The 20,298-nt window shown below is 36.6% G+C and overlaps 1 protein-coding gene across 1 annotated transcript in view; it reads right to left on the minus strand.

Moving 5' to 3' along the window:
• CLGN (calmegin) overlaps positions 1–20,298 on the minus strand; it is a 59,781-nt gene that overhangs the window by 37,054 nt on the left and 2,429 nt on the right. The window contains exons 2-4 of the mRNA XM_032333461.1: positions 5,353–5,505; positions 2,855–2,928; positions 2,134–2,192 (exon numbers count right to left, since the gene is read on the minus strand). Coding sequence (XP_032189352.1) covers positions 2,134–2,192; positions 2,855–2,928; positions 5,353–5,496 — 277 coding nt within the window. The 5' untranslated portion in view covers positions 5,497–5,505. The remainder of the gene's footprint in view (positions 1–2,133; positions 2,193–2,854; positions 2,929–5,352; positions 5,506–20,298) is intronic.

Raw genomic sequence — 20,298 nt, forward strand, 5'->3', positions numbered from 1 at the left:
ATTTGCAAATGACATATCACATAAAGGGCTAGTATCCAAAACCTATAAAGAACTTGTCAAACTCAACACCTAAAGAATAAATCATCCAATCAAGAAATGGGCAGAAGACATGAATAGACATTTCACCCAAGAAGACATCCAAATGGCCAATAGACAAGGAAAAAAAGCCCCATATCACTCGGCATCAGGGAAATACAAATCCAAATCACAATGAGATGCCACCTCACACCAGTCAGAATAGCTAAAATTAACAAGCCAGGAACTGACAGATGTTGGTGAGGATGGGGAGAAAGGGGAACCTTTTACACTGCTGGTGGGAATGCAAGCTGGTGCAGCCACTGTGGAAAACGGTATGAAGGTTCCTTAAAAAATTGAAAATAGCTACCCTGTGAGCCAGCAATTGCACTACTGGGTATTTACCCTATAGATAAACAAATGTAGTGATCTGAAGGGGCATGTGCACCCCAATGTTTATAGCCCCAATGTCCAAAATAGCCAAACTATGGAAAAAGCCTAGATGTTCACCAACAGGTGAATGGATAAAGAAAATGTATATATATATATATATACACACACACAATGGACTTCTACTCAGCCACCTAAAAAATAACAAACTAGAGGGTATTATGCTAAGCAAAAGAAGTCAATCAGAGAAAGGCAACTTTATGATCTCACTCATGTAGAATTGAAGAAACAAGACAGAGGATCATAGGGGAAGAGGAAAAAATGAAATAAGACAAAACCGGAGAGGGAGACAAACTGTAAGAGACTCCTAATCATCAGAAACAAACTGAGGGTTGCTGGAGGGGTTGGGGGTGGAGTGATGGAATAACTGGCTGAAGGACACTGGGGAGGGTCTGTGTTGTAATAAGCACGGGGTATTATATAAGACTGATGAATCATAGACCCGTACCCATGAAACAAATAATACTATGCATTAATTAACTGAATTTAAATTTAAGGAAAACATTGACTTGGGAAAATAAAACAAAATTTTAAAATAAGAAATAATATCTGCAACTGTATCATGCCTGCTCTTTTTTTCTCCTATCCAAGAATGCTTTCATTTTCTCAGCTAAAATTATACTTCTTTGACTTTTCATCAGTGAAATTACAAAATGTGGTTTGTTGCATGGATGTATCAACACTGTATTTTTAAAATGAGATATTTTAAAATTACATGAGATAAAGAGCATCCTTAACACAAAATAAACAGTTTGCATCAGTCAATTTATTTTTATTTTTCATTATTTTTTTCAAAGATTTTATTTACTTATTTGACAGAGATCACAGGTAGGCAGGGAGGCAGGCAAAGAGAGGAAGGGAAGCAGGCTCCCCGCTGAGCAGAGAGCCCAGTGTGGGGCTTGATCCCAGGACCCTGGGGTCAGGGCCCAAGCTGAAGGCAGAGGCTTTAACCCACTGAGCCACCCAGGCACCCCCAGTCAATTTACTTTTAAATATATGGTACTCATCAGCTACTTTCCTTACTTTGTAAAAGTTACTGTGGGGATTTAGGGGCACCTGGCTGGCTGAGTTGGGAGAGCATGTGACTTTTGATCTTGGGGTCATAAGTTTGAGGCCCACATTGGGTATAGAAATTACTTAAATAAAACTTAAAAATAATAAAAAATAAAATTTAAAAAGTTATCATGGGAATTTAAATTTTATTTTGAAAACTATATGCCTAATGAACATAAATTAAAGTCACCCTTCTCAGGCTAGGCCAATTAGCCCTCAGAAATATTAATAAAAGGAGGGACGCCTGGGTGGCTCAGTTGGTTAAGCAGCTGCCTTCGGCTCAGGTCATGATCCCAGGGTCCTGGGATCGAGTCCCACATCGGGCTCCTTGCTCGGCAGGGAGCCTGCTTCTCCCTCTGCCTCTGCCTGCCTCTCTGTCTGCCTGTGCTCGCTCGCGCTCTCTCCCTCTGTCTCTGAAAAATAAATAAAATCTTTAAAAAAAAAAAAAAAAAAGAAATATTAATAAAAGGAGACAAAAGACTGAACATTCTTTTGTGAAGCATGATGGGGCCCCAGACCCCATACACCTTATCTACATTTAATAGAACTATAATCTGTAAAATGAGAGAACTCGGGTCATTCTGATTTTATTGAATATTTAAATAAATATTTTACCATCATATATAGAAATCTCCGCATCTGTATCATCTTTCTTTGCTTTTGATAAGACCCACCTGTAAACAAAGATAAAAGCAAATACGTATCATTAAAACTAAAAACCAGCAATTTATAGACATAATGCATATTAGAAATAAAACAAAAGGTCATCCAACAGTCACTTCTCATTAAAAAATAAATGCTTAGAGGTTAAATAAAGATGTCCATATAGAATCCTGCAAGGTTAGAGTTAACTCATACTTGGAATCCACAATTTACTAGTTGTATGATCGTATGTAAGATATACTAAGCCTCAGTTTCCTCACCTGTAAAAAGGAGATAAAGATAGTACTTACTTACCTACTTGGGACAGTATCTGGTATATAATAATCAATAAATAGTAACTTTTTTTTAACCAATATTTAGGATGGAACAGTAATTTGAATTTGTTATCTGAAATTAGATTAATAATATCTATCTTTACAGACAAAGAAATGTTATAAATTTTTACTTTCTATTCTTTATTTATATTATTTTCTTTGCATAAATGAGTAACCTTTCAAGTTAAATATTTCTATCGATAACAAAAATGTGTTATGGTACCAGTTACACTGCCAAACAAAGTACTTTAACATTTCTTTATAGTTTTGTAGTAGAGGTAATTTTCATAGATCAATAACCAGTAACTTCAAAAATGCTAATTAAATCAAAGAAAACATTCTCTTGAATGAATACTCACCCAGCCAACCTTCCACTATCAAAAGTTTCTGTAAAATATACTTCTCCTATAGGTTGAGGTGTCTTATATTTAATCTAGAAAATAGATTTTTTAAAATCTAGGTTATTCATCTTTGCAAATATTTTAATTAAATAATCTCACTAGTTAAGATCCTGGTATGTAATGCACATATAAATAAAATAAATAAAAGGTGACATGGTCTCAAAACTTTGTATCCTAGTAAGACACAAGAGAGTATCAGAGATACAATGCCAGAAAAAAAAATACTGTATAAGTGCAGACAGAGAATATACTGATTCCTTCTATCACAGGAGGGATGGGAAAAAATTCTATTAGAGAAGGCCTCATGATAGAGCTGACATGGCCTTGAAAGGATCTTAACAGGTGACAATATTTGGGAACACAAATCATTAGAAACAGAGGAAATACCATGATCCAACGTGTATAAGATGAAAAACTTAGCGAGCATATAGACTAGTTTAAAATTAACTCTTAAAATTCCATTGTTACATGATAGAGGATGAGGATACCTTTTGGAGAGATTAGGAACCCAGAGCAGAAAAAGACTCAATAGAGAAAGCACTGCAAAGCAATTATCTGCAAAGCAGTTTCAAGGGCCCTATAAGAGTTAGCGGCTGCAATGATGGTCATGATATTGGTGGTGGGAATACGGTGGTTCCTTTAATTTTCGTAAGACTTCTATGAGCAAAGTACTATTATTGCACCCAAGTTACATCCACTGTCATACAGTTAGATAGTTAGGGGACATCACAGGAGCTCAGGCTGCCTGCCTCCAAGCTCATACACTTAACTGCTGTGCTATACAGAACATACCAACAAAAAAATTTAAAAGATTAACTCACTGACAAATTATAAAGAGATAATTTGAACTGATGAAGAATGAATAAGTTCGCCTAAAGTAACAGATCAATTTGGGTCCTTTCTGAATCAATCTCTGTGATTCTATCTGTATGAGATTTCTTTTCTCAACCTTCAGGGAAAAGGATGCAGAAGGACTTTTTCTATTCACTGTCCCTACCCCAACCTGAGAGTACATTTCCCATCTATGTAACAGGGTAGAAATCAATAATCAAACACAATTCCACATAATTACTGAAGGGTCAAGATTCTAAATACCCAACTTTTGTATCAACATGGACGGGACTGGAGGAGATTACGCTGAGTGAAATAAGTCAAGCAGAGAGAGTCAATTATCCTATAGTTTCGCTTATTTGTGGAGTATAAGGAATAGCACAGAGGACATGGGGAGACGGAAAGGAAAAAGGAGTTGGGGGAAATCGGAGGGGGAGACGAACCATGAGAGACTGTGGTCTCTGAAAAACAAACAGGGTTTTGGAGGGGAGGGGAGTGGGAGGTTGGGTGAGCCAGGTGGTGGGTAGTAAGGAGGGCACCTATTGCATGGAGCACTGGGTGTGGCACATAAACAATGAATTCTGAAACACTGAAAAGAAATTTTAAAAATAAATAAAAAATTTAAAAAAAAAAGATGCCACTTTCTCTCATTTTTTACAAATGTCACCAAAGGCAGTGAAAGTGTTATGTATCTCCCAGTTTCTTTGAAGTATTAACCTTCCAATGACCCTTGTAGGAGCTGCACCGAAGTCAACCAGCAGCTCTCTGATTACTTACTTTCTGCAGACCGCATAAACTAGGTTGTAAAAGAAACATCCTTGTGGAGTTTACAATCTAACAAGAGAAAGAATGTTCACCTTGAACAGCTAAATAACACTTTCATTTGCAAGCAGAAAACTCTCCAAGTAGGTGAGGCAGAGAAGTCTGTAACAGCTAAATGCTATGGTCCTTGGCCCTTTAAGCAGCTGCTAGCACAACAGAATTGATCCATTCTTACCATCAACAAGATTTCTGAAAAATTCTCCGAGGTCCCAATCTTATCTATGAGTGGTCCTCACTGTACAAGTTCTTCTGGACTGTCAGGATGTGCAAGAATCTCTGCAGGGTTCTTCAGACTCGAGTTAGTCACCACCTCAAACCACATCTTAACCGGGCTGAGCCAGGACACAGGTGCCTACCTCATGATCACTCCCCTTTCTGATTCCTTCTCTTAGTTAGCATTTCCTTTCCTCAGAGAAATAAGTAAAACTACTTGCTTTACTTCTAGGAGAACTGCAAATTATGATACCTTATGTCCTTTCTGAAGAGGGCTGGCTGTGTCAGAAGTGAGATTGGAAACCTTTCAGATAGAAATCTATCAGTCCTCTTCAGCAGTCACAAATTCCTATTCTGACAGTAAAATCTTCCCCATATTTACATTGTAATAAAACTGTGCTAGGAACAATGCATAAATTTCTGTAATACATGGGCACTTTAAAACACAGCAAGAAATTCTGGGGAAAAAAACAGCGTTTTCTATTCATTTACAAAATGAATACTGTCAGAACTGAAATGAATCTTTAGGGTTCGTGCTCCTCTATATCCTGTAAAGGGAAAACTTACAACTCAGTTCACAATAACCTTACCTCTGAGGAGAGTTCACCTTCATTAACATCAATCTCTTCTGAATTTTCATCAAAATCTTCCATCTCAACACCATCATCCATAAATTCTGCATTAATTGAGATGAACATTAGTGCCAGACATGGCCAAAAGCTTTGGAAATGCATACCGATTACCTGTGAAGTTAAAAGTTATCAGTGAAAATAAAAGTTGTGAAAAATAAGTACACTTACAAAGAAATAATTTCTCTTTAATACCACCTTTATTCTAAGATGGCTTTTAAAACAAATCATTGGCAAAATTATGTATATTACACTTTGAACAAATAAAAACACAAACGTCAAATACCCACAGGACACAGATTCTAGAGCTACCCACCTGCCTCTATTAACAAAGGGCCAAGCAACACCTGGATGGCTCAGTCGGTCAAGGTCAAGCAGCTGACAATTGGTTTTGGCTCAGGTCATGATCTCAGGATCCTGAGATCCAGCCCCACCCAGCGCTCTGCTCAGCAAGGAATCTACTTGCCCCACTCTCTCTCTCCCTCCCTTCCTGGCCCTCCTCTGCACACACACTCTCCCTCTCAAATAAATAAAATCTTTAAAAAAAAAAAAAAAAGGCGTGGACCCCTTTAAAAGAAAGAAATAAGGATCATGATTCTTAAATTTTTTTTTAAATTACAATGTTGCTTAAGTATATATAAACATACAATCCGAGTTTCACAATTATGAAACCAAAGTACATCTACATATAAACACCAAAAAAAAACCTAAAGAAAAATAATTTTATCACAATTTAATATGACAGTCTTTTCATGAATCAAATCACAGCTGAAAGAACAATCAGAACTGCAATCAGGTTGACTAAGTTGGATTAACATTCTTTTACATTTATCATAATACTTTGATGACTGAATAATCTCACCATGTCTCCATTTAAATACTGCCAAGTGTCCATTCCTTATTATAGCATTAGAAACCAAACAGAATTTACCTGACTCTTGGCAGAAATATATGATTTATGTCTTGCTCTGTTCCCATTAACATGTTAAAATTCAAGTTTTATTTTTTGGTGCCAATGGTCTTTCAAACGCAAAGTAAATGTGGACACTGAAAGAATGTGGCAGGCCTTGGTTATGTGGTGGGCGAGTGATCCAGATGACGCACAGTACAGCTCTATTATTATTTTTTTTTTCAGTTACCATCAACATGACAATTTTTTTAAAAAAGGAAATTCTCAGGGCACCTGGGTGGCTCAGTGGGTTAAAGCCTCTGCCTTCAGCTCAGGTCATGATCCCAGGGTCCTGGAATCGAGCCCTGCATCGGGCTCTCTGCTCCTCGGAGAGCATGTTTCCTCCTCTCTCTCTGCCTGCCTCTCTGCCTACTTGAGATCTCTGTCAAATAAATAAATAAAATCTTAAAAAAAAAAAAAGTAAATTCTTAGAGAAAACTCTTACATCTTCCAGAAAATATCAATAAAACACTAGATTTATGAGATAAGCAATTTATATCCACCAGAATGGCTATAATAAAAAAGAGACATTAACAAGTGCTGAGGAGGTAGAGAAATTATCTTTATGCTGGCAGGAAGGTAAAATGATGCAAGTTTTGTTAGATCATATGGCAGTTCTTCAAGTTAAAAATAGAACTACTCTATGACCTACCAATTCCACCAGTAGGTATCTGCCCCAAAACTTAAATATAGATGTTTTAAGAAACAATTTTCGTAATAACCAAAAAGTAGAAACAACCCACATGTCCATCAACTAATGGTTAAACAAAATGTGAGCTATCTAAACAGTAAAATATTATTTACCCATAAAACCGAATGGAGTACCAATATAAGATAGATGAATCTCAAAAAACATGCTGAGTGAGAGAGGCCAGGGATAAAACACCACATGTTGCATTATCCTATTGAAAAGATAGAGGCAAATCCATAGAAATAGAAAATAGATTTAGTGAGTGCCTAGGGAAAGGAGTGGGAAGAAAGGGTTAAGGGGTAATGAAGATTTCCTAAAACTGAATATGGTAATGTTACATAACTCTGTAAATGTATTAAAACCCATTCGCTTCCACACATTAAACAAGTGGACCTGAAGGTGTACAATGTATTAATAAAGCTGTTTTTAGAAAAGAAATGGTCAGATTATAAAAAGCTTTCTTCCACATAGTTAGCCCGAATGATTAGAACTCTTTTTTTTTTTTTTTTAAATCTCCAATGTCAAAACCCCCATCCACCCACCCACCTCCCCTCTGGTAACCATCAGTTTGTTCTCTATAGTTAAGAATTTGCTACTTGGTTTGTTTTTCTCTTTTTTCCCTTTGTTCTTTTGTTTTGTTTCTTAAATGCCACATAGGAGTGAGATCATATGGTATTTATGCTTCTCTTGACTTATTTTGCTCAGCATAATACTCCCTAGTTCTGTGTTGTTGCAAATAGCAAGATTTCATTCTTTTTTTATGGCTAATATTCTGGGGTGTGTGTGTGTGTGTGTGTGTGTGTGTGTGTGCGCGCGCCTACCAATATATACCACAACTTTATCCATTCATCCATCAATGGACACTTGGGATGGCTTCCATGGTTTAGCTATTGTAAATAATGCCACAATAAACATAGGGGCACATATAGCCCTCAAATTAGTGTTCTTGTAGTTTGGGGTATATACCCAGTAATGCAATTCCAGGATCATAGGGCAATCTATTTTAATTTTTTGAAGAGCCTCCACACTGTTTTCTACAATGACTGCACCAATTTGCATTCCCACCAATAGTGCAAGAGGGTTTTTCTACTCCACCATCTTTGTCAACATTTATTGCTTCTTATGTTTTGATGTTAGCCATTCTAACTAGTATGAGGTGATATTGTTGTTTTGCTTTGCATTTCCTTGATGAGGAGTTATATTGAGCATCTTTTTCTGTGTCTGTTGGCCATCTGCATGTATTCTTTGGAGAAATGTATGTTCAAGTCTTTTGCCCATTTTTAACTGGATTATTTGGGTTTTGGGTGTTGAGTTGTATCAGTTCTTTATATATTTTGGATACTAACCCTTTATCAGGTATGCCATTTGCAAATATCTTCTCCCATTCATCAGGTTTCCTATTAGTTTTATTGATTATTTCCTTCACTGTGCAGAAACCTTTTATTTTGATGTAGTCCCAACAGTTTATTTTTGCTTTTATTTCCCTTGCCTCAGGAGACAAAAATGTTGCTACAGCTGATGTCAGAGAGATTACTGACTGTGCTAACTTCAAGAATTTTTATTATTTCAGGGCTCACATTTAGGTCTTTAATCCATTTTGAGTTTGTTTTTGTGTATGGTGTAAGAAAGTGGTCCAGTTTCATTCCCTTGCATGTGGCTATACAGTTTTCCCAATACCATTTGTTGAAAAGACTTTTTTCCCATTGTATATTCATTCCTCCTTTGTTGAAAGTTACTTGATCACATAATTGCAGGTTTTCTGTTCTATCCCATTGTTCTGTGTATCTATTTTTATGCCAATACCATACTGTTTTAATTACTACCACTTTGTAATATCACTTGAAGTCTAGAATTGTGATGCCTCCATTTTTTTTTTCCCCCTAAGACTGCTTTGGCTATTAGAGGTCTTTTCTGATTCCACACAGGTTTTAGGATTGTTTTTGTTCTAGTTCTATGAAAATTGTTGTTGGTATTTCAATAGGGATTGTGTAAATGTGTAGATTGCTTTAAGTAGAATAGACATTTTAATAATATTTGTTCTTCCAATCCATGATCATGGAAATGTTTTTCCATTCCTTTGTGTCGTCTTGAATTTCTTTCATCAGTGTTTTATAGTTTTCAAAATAGAGGTCTTTCACCTCTTTGGTTAAGTTTATCCCTAGATATTTTGTTGTTTTGGGTACAATTGTAAATGGGAGTGTTTTCTTAGTTTCACTTTCTGCTGCTTCATTATTAGTATATAGGAACGCAACAGATTTCTGTTGTCCTGCAACTTAAATGAATTCATTTATCAGTTCTTGTACTTTTTGGGTGGAGTCTTTAGTGTTTTCTATATATAATATTATCTCATCTGCAAATAGTGAGTTTTACTTCTTCTTACCAATTTGGACCTTTTATTTCTTTATGTCATCTAATTGCTGTGGCTAGGACTTCCAGTATTCTGTTGAATACAAGTGGTAAGAGTAGATATCCTTGCTTTGTTCCTGACCTTAGGAGGAAAGCTCTGTTTTTCACCATTGAGTATTGTGTTGGTTGTTGGTTTTCATTTAAGGCCTTTATTATTTTGTTCCTTTCTAGACCTACTTTGCAGAGGTTTTGTTTTTTTTTTCTTTTTTACTAGGAATAAATGTTGTACTTCTTCAGATGTTTTTTCTACATATATTGAAAGGGTCATATGGTTTTTATCTTTTACTAATGTGACATAACATGTTGATTGTTTTATGAATATTAAACCATCTTGCATCCTGGAAATAAATCTCACTTGATTGAGGTATATGATTTTTTTAAACATACTGTTGGATTCAGTTTGCTAATATTTTGTTGAGGATTTTTGCATCTATATTCATGAGAGATATTAGCCTATAATTCTCTTTTTTTGTGATGTTTTTATCCATTTTTGGTATCAGAATGATACTGGCTTCACAGAATGAATTTGGAAGTTTTCCTTCCTGTTGTATTTTGTGGAATAGTTTTAGAAGAATGGGTATTAATTTTTTCTTTTTTAAAAAAATACTTTATTTATTTATTTGATAGAGATCACAAGTAGGCAGAGAGGCAGGCAGAGAAAGAGGAGGAAGCAGGCTCCCAGCTGAGCAGAGAGCCCAATGTGGGGCTCGATCCCAGGATCCTGGTATCATGACCTGAGCCGAAGACAGAGGCTCCAACCCACTGAGTCACCCAGGCGCCCCTTAATTCTTTTTTCAATGTTCGGCAGAATTTGCCTGTGAAGCTGTCTGGTCTTATACTTTTGTTTGTTCAGAGTTTTTTGATTACTGATTCAATGTCATTGCTGGTAATTGGTCTGTTCAAATTTTCTATTTCTTCCTGTTTTAATTTTGGTAGGTTACACATTTCTAGGAATTTATCCATTTCCTCTAAGATGTCCAGGTGGTTTGCTTACAGACTTTTATAATATTCTGTTACAATTATTTGCATCAGTTGTTTTCTCTCCTCTTTCATTGGTAATTTTGTTTATTTAGGTCCCTTCTCTCTCTCTCTCTCTCTCTCTCTCTCTTTGGTTAAGTCTTGCTAGAGGCTTATCAATTTTGTTGATCTTTTCAAAGAACCAGCTCCTGGTTTCACTGATCTGTGATTAGACCCTTCCTACTGAAATCAAAACTTTATATGAATATATCAAGTTAAATCAGTAAATCAAGTTAGCCTTGGTTTCTTCTGTGGGACACTGACTATAACACTGAGGTTTACTTTGAAAAATGCATTTTTTAAAAATCAACTGATCTGCCATAATTGGAATATTCTATATTATAAAGTATGTTAATACCACCATTTTTATGGACAAAGACAACACAAAAATTGACATATGCTGTTATTTCTTAGGAGAGTTTGAGCTCCCTGAATCATAAAAAAGAGGTGTAAGTGAGATAGAAAGTAAATTTAAAGAGATCAATTTGACTCAATAACCATAGGTAGGTTTATTTAAATTTTTTTTTACTATTGGCACAGGAATGAGTGCATTTGCAAATTGCTTATGAATTGTTAATAATTCTAAAAGCTTCAGTTCTCAAGTTTTAAAAGTCTCTCATGATTTCCATAATGTAGAAAAGTGTTTTGCTTGACTCACTATCAATAACATTTAAGTAAAACAGAAATGCATAAAACAATAGCAGTAATAACGATACCACTTGTGGCCCATATCTTCTTCAAAATGAACACAGACTTTAGTTTCTTAATAATTAATTTGTTGAAAAAATTTATTCTAAGTGCTTTGTTTGACTTCTGGTGTATGGGGCCGCTGGGAAAGTTTAGGGAACACCAAGCAGGCAGTACTCTACTGAAACCCTATTCTTACTTCATCCAGAACAATCCCATTCTGTTTTCTATATTACAGTTCTTCCTAACTTTCCTTCAGAAATAGTTAACAAAGCTTTAGGAAAAAAGTTTAGAAAATCTTTTATCTTAAAAGTCTGAATATTGTCTCTAAGGCTCTATGACTATAATCGTGCATTTGCATAAAGGGATAAGCTAAATTAATCTCTGCAGCCCAGGACATGAGTAAGAAGGCATTACTACTTCCAGTCTACAAATTGAAAACAGATTTAAAAACTTGGTCAAAGTCACATGGGTTGAAAACATGAAACAAGATCAAAATCTAGAACTGTATATCAATATACCATGCTACCTTTTAATCTTACCCCACTGCATTATCATATGCTTTTTGATAGAGCACAGAAATTACAAAAATGGTAATGGCACATACTTTGAACCTCTTGGAAATTTCTCAGATTTAGGTTATTAGTATTAAGCTAGGAAGATATTTACCCAGAAATGACCATATTACCTTACTACAAAAATGAAATACTTAAAAAATAAATTGCTGTTGGTCACAAACCACTCTACAGGCAATACAGTTATACAGATAGTAGTCTCCATTTAAAAATGATGTAGTTCAAGGTCATTGCTGCTATTTATTAATTTTAAATGATAACCAGAAATACAGACCTAATAGTTTCTGCTTAATTCCTGAGTGCTCTATAATTATTCAGTGATGGACAAGCTGACAACTAAGAATTAAATCATGAAGGTCATAGTATTACTTGGAAGTTATCACACTATAGTACCAATATGTCATTAAGCTCCAAACAAAATTGTGAGGTTTGTCACTTTATTATTTCTTAAAGGAGGTGGTAAAATATGGCCAGGTCTGTATTGTTGCATTGAGAGGCTGACAATGAGGTGAAACTACAAAACACAAGCAACTAATTTGTATAGTTAAAGTTACCATTTAAAACAATTTTAATCATTCAATTCAGTAGTGCTAAGTACATTTACACTGTTGTACAACCAATCTCCAGAATTCTTTTCATCTTGTAAAACTAAAATCTATACCATTAAACAACAACTCTTTAATTTTCCCTCTCTCAAGCCCCTGGCAACCATCCGTCTTTTATTAGCTCTAACATGTTTTTCTGGCAGAGCTTTTAGGTTTTATCTACATATAATATCATGTTATCTATGAAGAAGTTTTATTTCTTCCTTTTCAATTTTATTTCTTTTTCTTGCCTAATTGCTCCTGCTAGGACTTCCAATACTATGTTGAACAGAAGTGACAAAAAACCCAGGAATACTTGTTTTTCCTAGTTCTTAGAGAAAAAGTTTTCAGCCTTTCATCACTGAGTATGGCGTTAGCTGTTGGCTTTTCATATATGACCTTTAGTATATTGAGGTTGTTTCTTTGTATTCACAGCTTGTTGTGTCTTTATCATAAATCTGTGTTGAATCTTGTCAAATGTTACTGCTGCATCAACTGAGATAATCACAGTTTTTCCCCTCTATTTTGGAAATGGGTTATATTGCACTGATTGATTTTCATATGTTGAATCATCCTTGCATGCCAGGAATAAATCCCACTTGTTCATGGTATAACCTTTTTTTTTTTTTTAAGATTTATTTATTAGGGAGAGAGAGAATGCAAGCAAGGGGAGGGACAGAGGAAGAGGTAGAGAGAGAATCTCAAGCAGACTCCCCACTGAACATGGAGCCCGACATAGGGCTCAATCTCACAACCCTGCAATGATGACCTGGACCGAAATCAAAAGGCAGACACTTAAGTGATTGAGGCACCCAGGTGCCCCACTGTATAATCTTTCTAATGTGCTGCTGAATTCTGTTTGCTAGTAGTTTGTTAAGGATTTTTGCATCAATATTCAGTAAGAATATTGGTCTGTAGTTCTCTTGTAGTTTCTTTGCCTGGCTTTGGTATCAGGAAAACACCACCCTCACAGAATGAGTTTCAGAAAGTCTTCCTCTGCTTTAATTAATCAAAAGAACTAGAGGAAGATTGGTATTACTTTTTCTTTCAATGTTTGGTAGACTTTATTAGTTAAGCCATGCACTCTTGTGGGTTTTTTTTTCCCTGTGATCATACATAATTAAATGACCAACAATAAAAAAGATTATTTAAAAGGTGCCATGAATTTATAATTTCTTAAAAATCACACTCAAACAATCAAGGCTTAACAAAGAAATCACAATCAGAATCACTGAACATAACTGAGATGAAAAAAACCATATGAAGAAACTTGTGGGCCGCTGTTAACACAATACTTAAAAGTAATGGGTTAAGCAGCCAACTTGAGTAGCTAGAGGCAAATCAAAATAAAGAATACAATATCACTCTTGGGTTTTATTTGTTGGGAGATGTTTCATTACTGATTCACTCTTCTTACTAGTTCTAGGTCTGTTCAGATTTCCTGTTTCATCATGATTCAGTCTTAATAGATTGTATGTTCTAGGAATTCACCCATTTCATCTAGATTACCCAGTTGTTGGCATACAATTGTCCGCAGTATTTTCTTACAGTCCTTTTTATATCTATAGAATCAGGTATAATGGTATAATGTACCCTCTTCCACTTTAGATTTTGGTTGAGTCTTCTTTTTTATTTTTTCTTACTCAATGTAGCTAAAGGTTAGTTAATTTTGTTGATCTTTTTGAAAAACTAACTCCTGGTTTCAATGATTTTCCCTATTGTTTATCTACTCTCTATTCCATTTATCTCTCACTGAATCTTTATTATTTCCTTCCTTCTGCTAGCTTTGGTTTTTCTGGTTCCTTACGGTACAAAGTTAAGTTGCAAATTTGAAATTTTCATTTTTTAATGTAAATGACAGCTATGTATATCCCTCTTAACAAGACTTATACTGTATCCCATTAAGTTTTGGTATGTTGCATTTCTGTTTTCATTTATCTCAAGATATTTTCTAATTTCCTTGTGATTTCCTTTTTGGCCTTTTGTCTGTTTAAGAGTGTTTCTTTATGTTCCACATATTTGTGGATTTTTCTGTTTTCCTTCTGCTACTGATTGCTCATTTTATTATATTATAATTGAAAAAAACACTTTGTATGATTTCAGTTTTTAAAAATGTATTAAGATTTATTTTTTGGCCTAACATATGGTCTATCCTACAAAATATTCCATGTGCACTTAAGAAAAATAATGCATTTGAATCAATATTCATCAGTAATATCGTCTGTACTTTTCGTGTAGTGTCTGCCTGGCTTTGGTATCTGGGTAATATGGCTCTCACAGAATTACTTTGAAAGTATTCCTGGCTCTTCAGTTTTTTGGATGAGCTGGAGGAAGATTGTTATTAATATTTATTTCAACTGACTGGTATTAATTTTTCTCTCTGTTGTTAGATGGAATGTTCTATACAATACATCCACTTGGTCCACTTGGTCCTATTGGTATATATTATTGTTCAAGTCTTCTGTTTCTTTATGATTTAAATAGTTGTCCTGGGGCGCCTGGGTGGCTTGGTCATTAAGTATCTGCCTTCAGCTCAGGTCATGATCCCAGGGTCCTGGGATCGAGCCCCACATTGGGCTCTCTGCTTGGCAGGAGGCCTGCTTTTCCCTCTCCCACTCCCCCTGCCTGTGTTCCCTCTCTTGCTGTCTCCTTCTGTCAAATAAATAAATAAAATCTTTTAAAAATAAGAAAAATAAATAATTGTTCTAAGTTATGCATGTTCAATGCAGCAAGCTTTGATTTATACGGTATAAGGTAGAACATTTAATGCTAATGCCACTCCCCACCCCCCCACTTCCCTGCTTACAATAAACAAGCTAGCATGTCCAGGATTCTAAGCTTTCTGTGCATTCCTTACTCTACACAGATTGCTGAAATCACCAAATATCATCCGTGCCTCAGGAAAGAGGGAGGCAATTCAATGGAAGAAGTGCATCCATTTTCCTGCATCTTTGATCTTGTGTATGTTCTCTGCACTGCTTCTGGGTTGATTCAATAATAAATTAAAGTGTAGGTAACTTTAGCCAAGTATGAGATACCATTCTCTCTGACATCTGAAACAAAGGCCAAGCAGCCCAATCGATCTCAAAGAGTTTCACCAACATCACCTAAAAGCCCTCTTCAATCTCCACAGTGAGCCCGCAATCACAAATTATAAAGTGCAGCTCACTTACTGGTACTGAAGTAATGCTCACTCCCATATCAAAGGTGGCTGGAACCCTAAAAGGAAAGACAATCACAGGATACCCAGTAATTGTTGTAAAGTGTGAGAAAGATTGATGGCTGATCACCAAGCTTTTTTCTCTTTTTCCAGGGGACATGACTGGACTATATTTTCTTTGGAGTTAGGTGGGACCCAGCAAAGCCATACCACTATATGCCGGTATAGTCTGAGTCTGAAGGCCTGAGAGCCAGGAAAGTCACTGGTATAACTTTCAATCTGAAAGCCAGCAGACTCAAGACCCAAACACAGCCAATGTTTCAGCTCGAGTCCAAAGACAGGAAAAGATGGAAGTGCCAGCTCTGAGAGCCTGGCTGGAGGAATTTCCTCTTCTTCACTGGAAGGTCAGCCTTTCTGTTTAGTTTAGAATTTTAGCTGATCGGATGAAGGCTACCCACCCCGGGGAGGGCAATCTGCATTACTCAACCTATCATTCAAATGTTTGCCTCATCCCCAGACACCCTCACAGACACACCCAGAAGAATGTCTGAGTATCTGGGCACCTCGTGGTTTGGTCAAGCAGACACGTACAATTAACTGCCACAGCCACCCACTCCTTCAGAAGGCCAGCAGCCAGAAACTGTGCTGGGTCTTTGGGATAGTTTTGTTTTCTGTGTATTTGAGCATTACCTTAACTAATACATACTTTTGACCAAGACCAGGTATTTTCTTCCTAAATCAGAAAAACCTAGAAACAATGAAAAGACCTCAAGCAATATAGCAAAAAGTAGAAAAAGAACCATAACAGCAGAAATAATAATTGAAAATACAACTTTCTGGCAGTTCAGATACCACAGTACTACAAAACAGCCCAAGGAGTCTGGCTCTGATTCTGCAAAGTGAGAAGCTACTGAAGTTCTGAGATTAATGAGAGGAACAGAGCTGAAATCCTGGATATAAGAATATTATTTGAATTATATACTAAGGTCCTTTTCAAAATTATATTGATGTAAACTTTAGAATGATATATTTACTTATGTACTTAGGATTTATACTACCTCCGTAGAGTTCCAAAAGAATAGCTGAAGGCATCATGCAAAACACAACATAGACAAAAATATAAGCCTGCTGAGGACGGGAACTCCTCATTTCTGTATTCACAGCACCCAAGAGGGTCAGCACATGATGCGTAAGAACAGATACACATTCACAGAATGAATGAATGAATGAACGAACAAATGAATGAATGAGTTCCTAAGTGAGAGGGGAAAAAAGGGAAAAAGATGTTATGAAGCAACCAGCTGGGAAGAGTTTGTTGTTGAGGCAACAGAACAGCAATACATTTAGTGAAACGGTTTCTATGCATTTAGAGGGAAGCCAGGAATAAAATGAGGGGGGTTCTTACTGTCCAAAAAAGTCTACAAGATCCTTTTTTTTTATTATTTTTTTTAAAGATTTTATTTATTTATTTGACAGAGAGAGATCACAAGCAGGCAGAGAGGCAGGCAGAGAGAGAGGAGGAAGCAGGCTACCTGCTGAGCAGAGAGTCCAATGCAGGGCTCAATCCCAGGACCCTGAGATCATGACCTGAGCCGAAGGCAGCGGCTCAACCCACTGAGCCACCCAGATGCCCCAGTCTACAAGATCCTTAAAGAAAAAAATGTTTTTTTAGAATTAACTGCTGGAAAAATTTATGGACTAAATTTTTACATAATAGATGTCTGTAACTACTGTTTTGAGAGAAAGATCGTTACGTAAATACTTAAGACACTGGCCCTCTAAGATTTGTTAAAACATTGATGAAAGTAACAAAATAAAACTTTTCTATAGAGAAGAGAGATAATCGTCTAGAAAGTTTGTATTTTATGATCTAATTTAGTATGGAGAAATTAATCATATTTTTTTAATTCTACTCTATACCTATGAAGAAACATCTCTTTTTATGAGTTACTTGAGAATTTTGCTCCAGACAGACTGCATTTTAATAACCCAACTCATAATTTGCTAGAAAAGATAGTAAACAGAAAAATCAGATTAAAAGGTTTGGTGTTACCATATAACAAAAATAAAATGGGACAAATTCTCACCAAAATTAGAGGGCATTCTTGGAATTTTCCATGTAGCAAATCGAAAATTCATGTAGCACACAGAAAATTCACTTTGAAGGATCACGGGAGATCCAACATGGAGAGGCAGGAAACGGTGGCATCTTAGAAGGCAGCCTACTTCCAAAGATGAGGCAAGACTCCATTTGAAATGCAGCTCTTTACTCACGAAAGAAACTAGCATGCTTCAGAACGAGCTGCACAACAGATCTGTTAATTTCATGATGGCTGATGTGTCCAGAAATTCAGGAGAGGTCAGCCAGTTGATATTAACATTCATCATTCACAAGTTCATTTAACAAATATTTATGATTGCCAATTATGTGTCAGGAATTGTGTCAGTTACAGTAATTAGCAAAACATATATAGCTCTTGATCTCAAAGAGCTTACAGTCTAAGACGGAAGACCGACACTGAAAAATTAACCCAGGTATAATATGTAAACCACAATAAGTGACAGGAAAGTAAGTTCTGAAGTTGGTAGTTGGGGAACTGAATTTACATAGTAGGGGAAAGGTCAGAGGAAGCCTGCTTGAGAAAGTCACATTTAAAGTATGATGCAGGAGCACGCGGGTGGTTCAGTCGGTTACCATCGGACTCCTGATTTTAGCTCAGGTCTTGATCTCAGGGTCCTGAGATTTGGCCAGCGGCCAGTCTGGATCCCCTGCTTGGTGCAGAGTTGGTTTGAGATTCTCTCTCTCTCCCTCTCCTTCTGCTCCTGCCCCCATGCTCTCTAAATACATAAATAAATAAATAAAATCTTTAAAAAGAAATTTTTTTTTTTTAAAGGGGACACCTGGGTGGCTTAGTCAGGATCCCAGGCCAGCCCCGCATCAGGTTCCTTGCCCAACAGGAAGCCTGCTTCTCCCTCTGCCTCTGCTGCTCCCCCTGCTTGTGCTCTCCCTCTCTCAAATAAATACATAAAATCTTTCCAAAAGTTTGGTTTGGTTTTTTTTTTTTTTTTTATGAATCAAGTGTGACACAAAGGAGAGAAAGGAGTGATTTCCCTAGGCAAGAACAAAGCAACCAGCATGTGATGAAGGAACTGAAAGGGGAAGATTGGGGCAGGAAGAATGAGCAGTGTCGTCTCGTGTGCACACTATTTTCAAACATACTGATCCCAATCTTTGCAGCACTCTGTGGTGAAGGTATTGGCATCCCGTTTATACACAAAGAAAGTGTGTTCTTACTCAAGAATACAGAGTGCTGCTAAACAGAGCAGGGAGACTCAAAGTTAGGTCAAGTTTTAGGTTATACATTCCTTTTATTAAGGCTTTAAGGTGAGAAGGTTTAATTATTTAATTCCTACCAAATGGGATTAAAGTTCTAGGTCTATATGGGGCGCCTGGGTGGCTCAGTGGGTTAAAGCCTCTGCCTTTGGCTTAGGTCATGATCCCAGGGTCCTGGGATGGAGCCCCACATCGGGCTCTCTGCTCAGCAGGGAGCCTGCTTCCTCCTCTCTCTCTCCCTGCCTCTCTGCCTGCTTGTGACCTCTGTCTGTCAAATAAATAAATAAAATCTTTAAAAAAAAAAAAGTTCTAGGTCTACAAAATATAAGGTTAAATATTTTACTTTCCATCCTTCAGACATACGTTCCAGTTTCTGTAGGTTTTACATGTGAAAAGCCATATTTTTACGTGTATCCAAACTACGACTTATGTACATATGTATATAGACTGATGTACTATAACTACATATAGTTAGTTTAAATGGCTTTTAAAATCTCTCTAGCAAAGATTTTAAAGCAGTTTTAGGTTATATAAAAATACAATTACCAACAAGTTCACGGTAATACATTACTATGATCCTTTAAAATTTTACAGAGTGCTTACATAAATTTCAGGATATTTAAGAAAATAGCTGGCTTACTACTGGAACTATAATGATCACATATTGGATAACATAAATGTCTCTAGGTATCTCCTTTCCCTAACAAAAGCTAAAAAGAATGTTATTGTTAAAGATTTTATATATTCATTTGACAGAGAGAGAGAGAGAGAGATCACAAGTAGACAGAGAGGCAGGCAGAGAGAGAGGGGAAAGCAGGCTTCCCACTGAGCAGAGAGCCTGATGTGGGGCTCGATCCCAAAACCCTGAGATCATGACCTGAGCTGAAGGCAGAGGCTTAGGCCACTAAGCTACACAGATGCCCCTAGAAAAAATGTTCTTATTAATTGTTAATACTTCTAATGTCCTATGGTAGACAGAATACTGATCCCCTAAAGATATCTGCACCCCAATTTTGGGGTCTTGTGAATTTTACCTCACACAGCAAAAGGGGCTTTAAAGATGGAATTAAGGTCTCCAGAGGCTGAAAACAGCCCCCAGCTGACAGTCAACAAGGAAACAGGAACCTCAGTCCTACAACGACAAGAAACTGAATTCTGCCACCAATCTGAATGAGCAAGGAAGCAGAATTTCCTCAGAGCTTCTAGTAAGGAAAGATACCCAGCTGACACACTAATGTTAGCTCAGTGAGACCTGTGTCAGACTTCTGATCTACTGAACTAGAGAAAATAAACTGGTATTGCTTTAAGATGCTATATTTGTAGTAATTTGTTATGGCAGCAATGGCAATAATACTTTTATCATTCCTGGGCTCCTTGATTACAGGTTCTTTGAAACTGTTACTACAAACGAAGTCTTCATTGACAAGTACAATAACAATTTTCAGTTCTATTGACTACTGCTCCTCCTGACTGCCTCCTTCTTGGAATCATCTCCTCCCTTGGT

Source organism: Mustela erminea, chromosome 2, assembly GCF_009829155.1.
Source record: "Mustela erminea isolate mMusErm1 chromosome 2, mMusErm1.Pri, whole genome shotgun sequence".
In the NCBI taxonomy this organism is placed as follows: domain Eukaryota; kingdom Metazoa; phylum Chordata; class Mammalia; order Carnivora; family Mustelidae; genus Mustela; species Mustela erminea.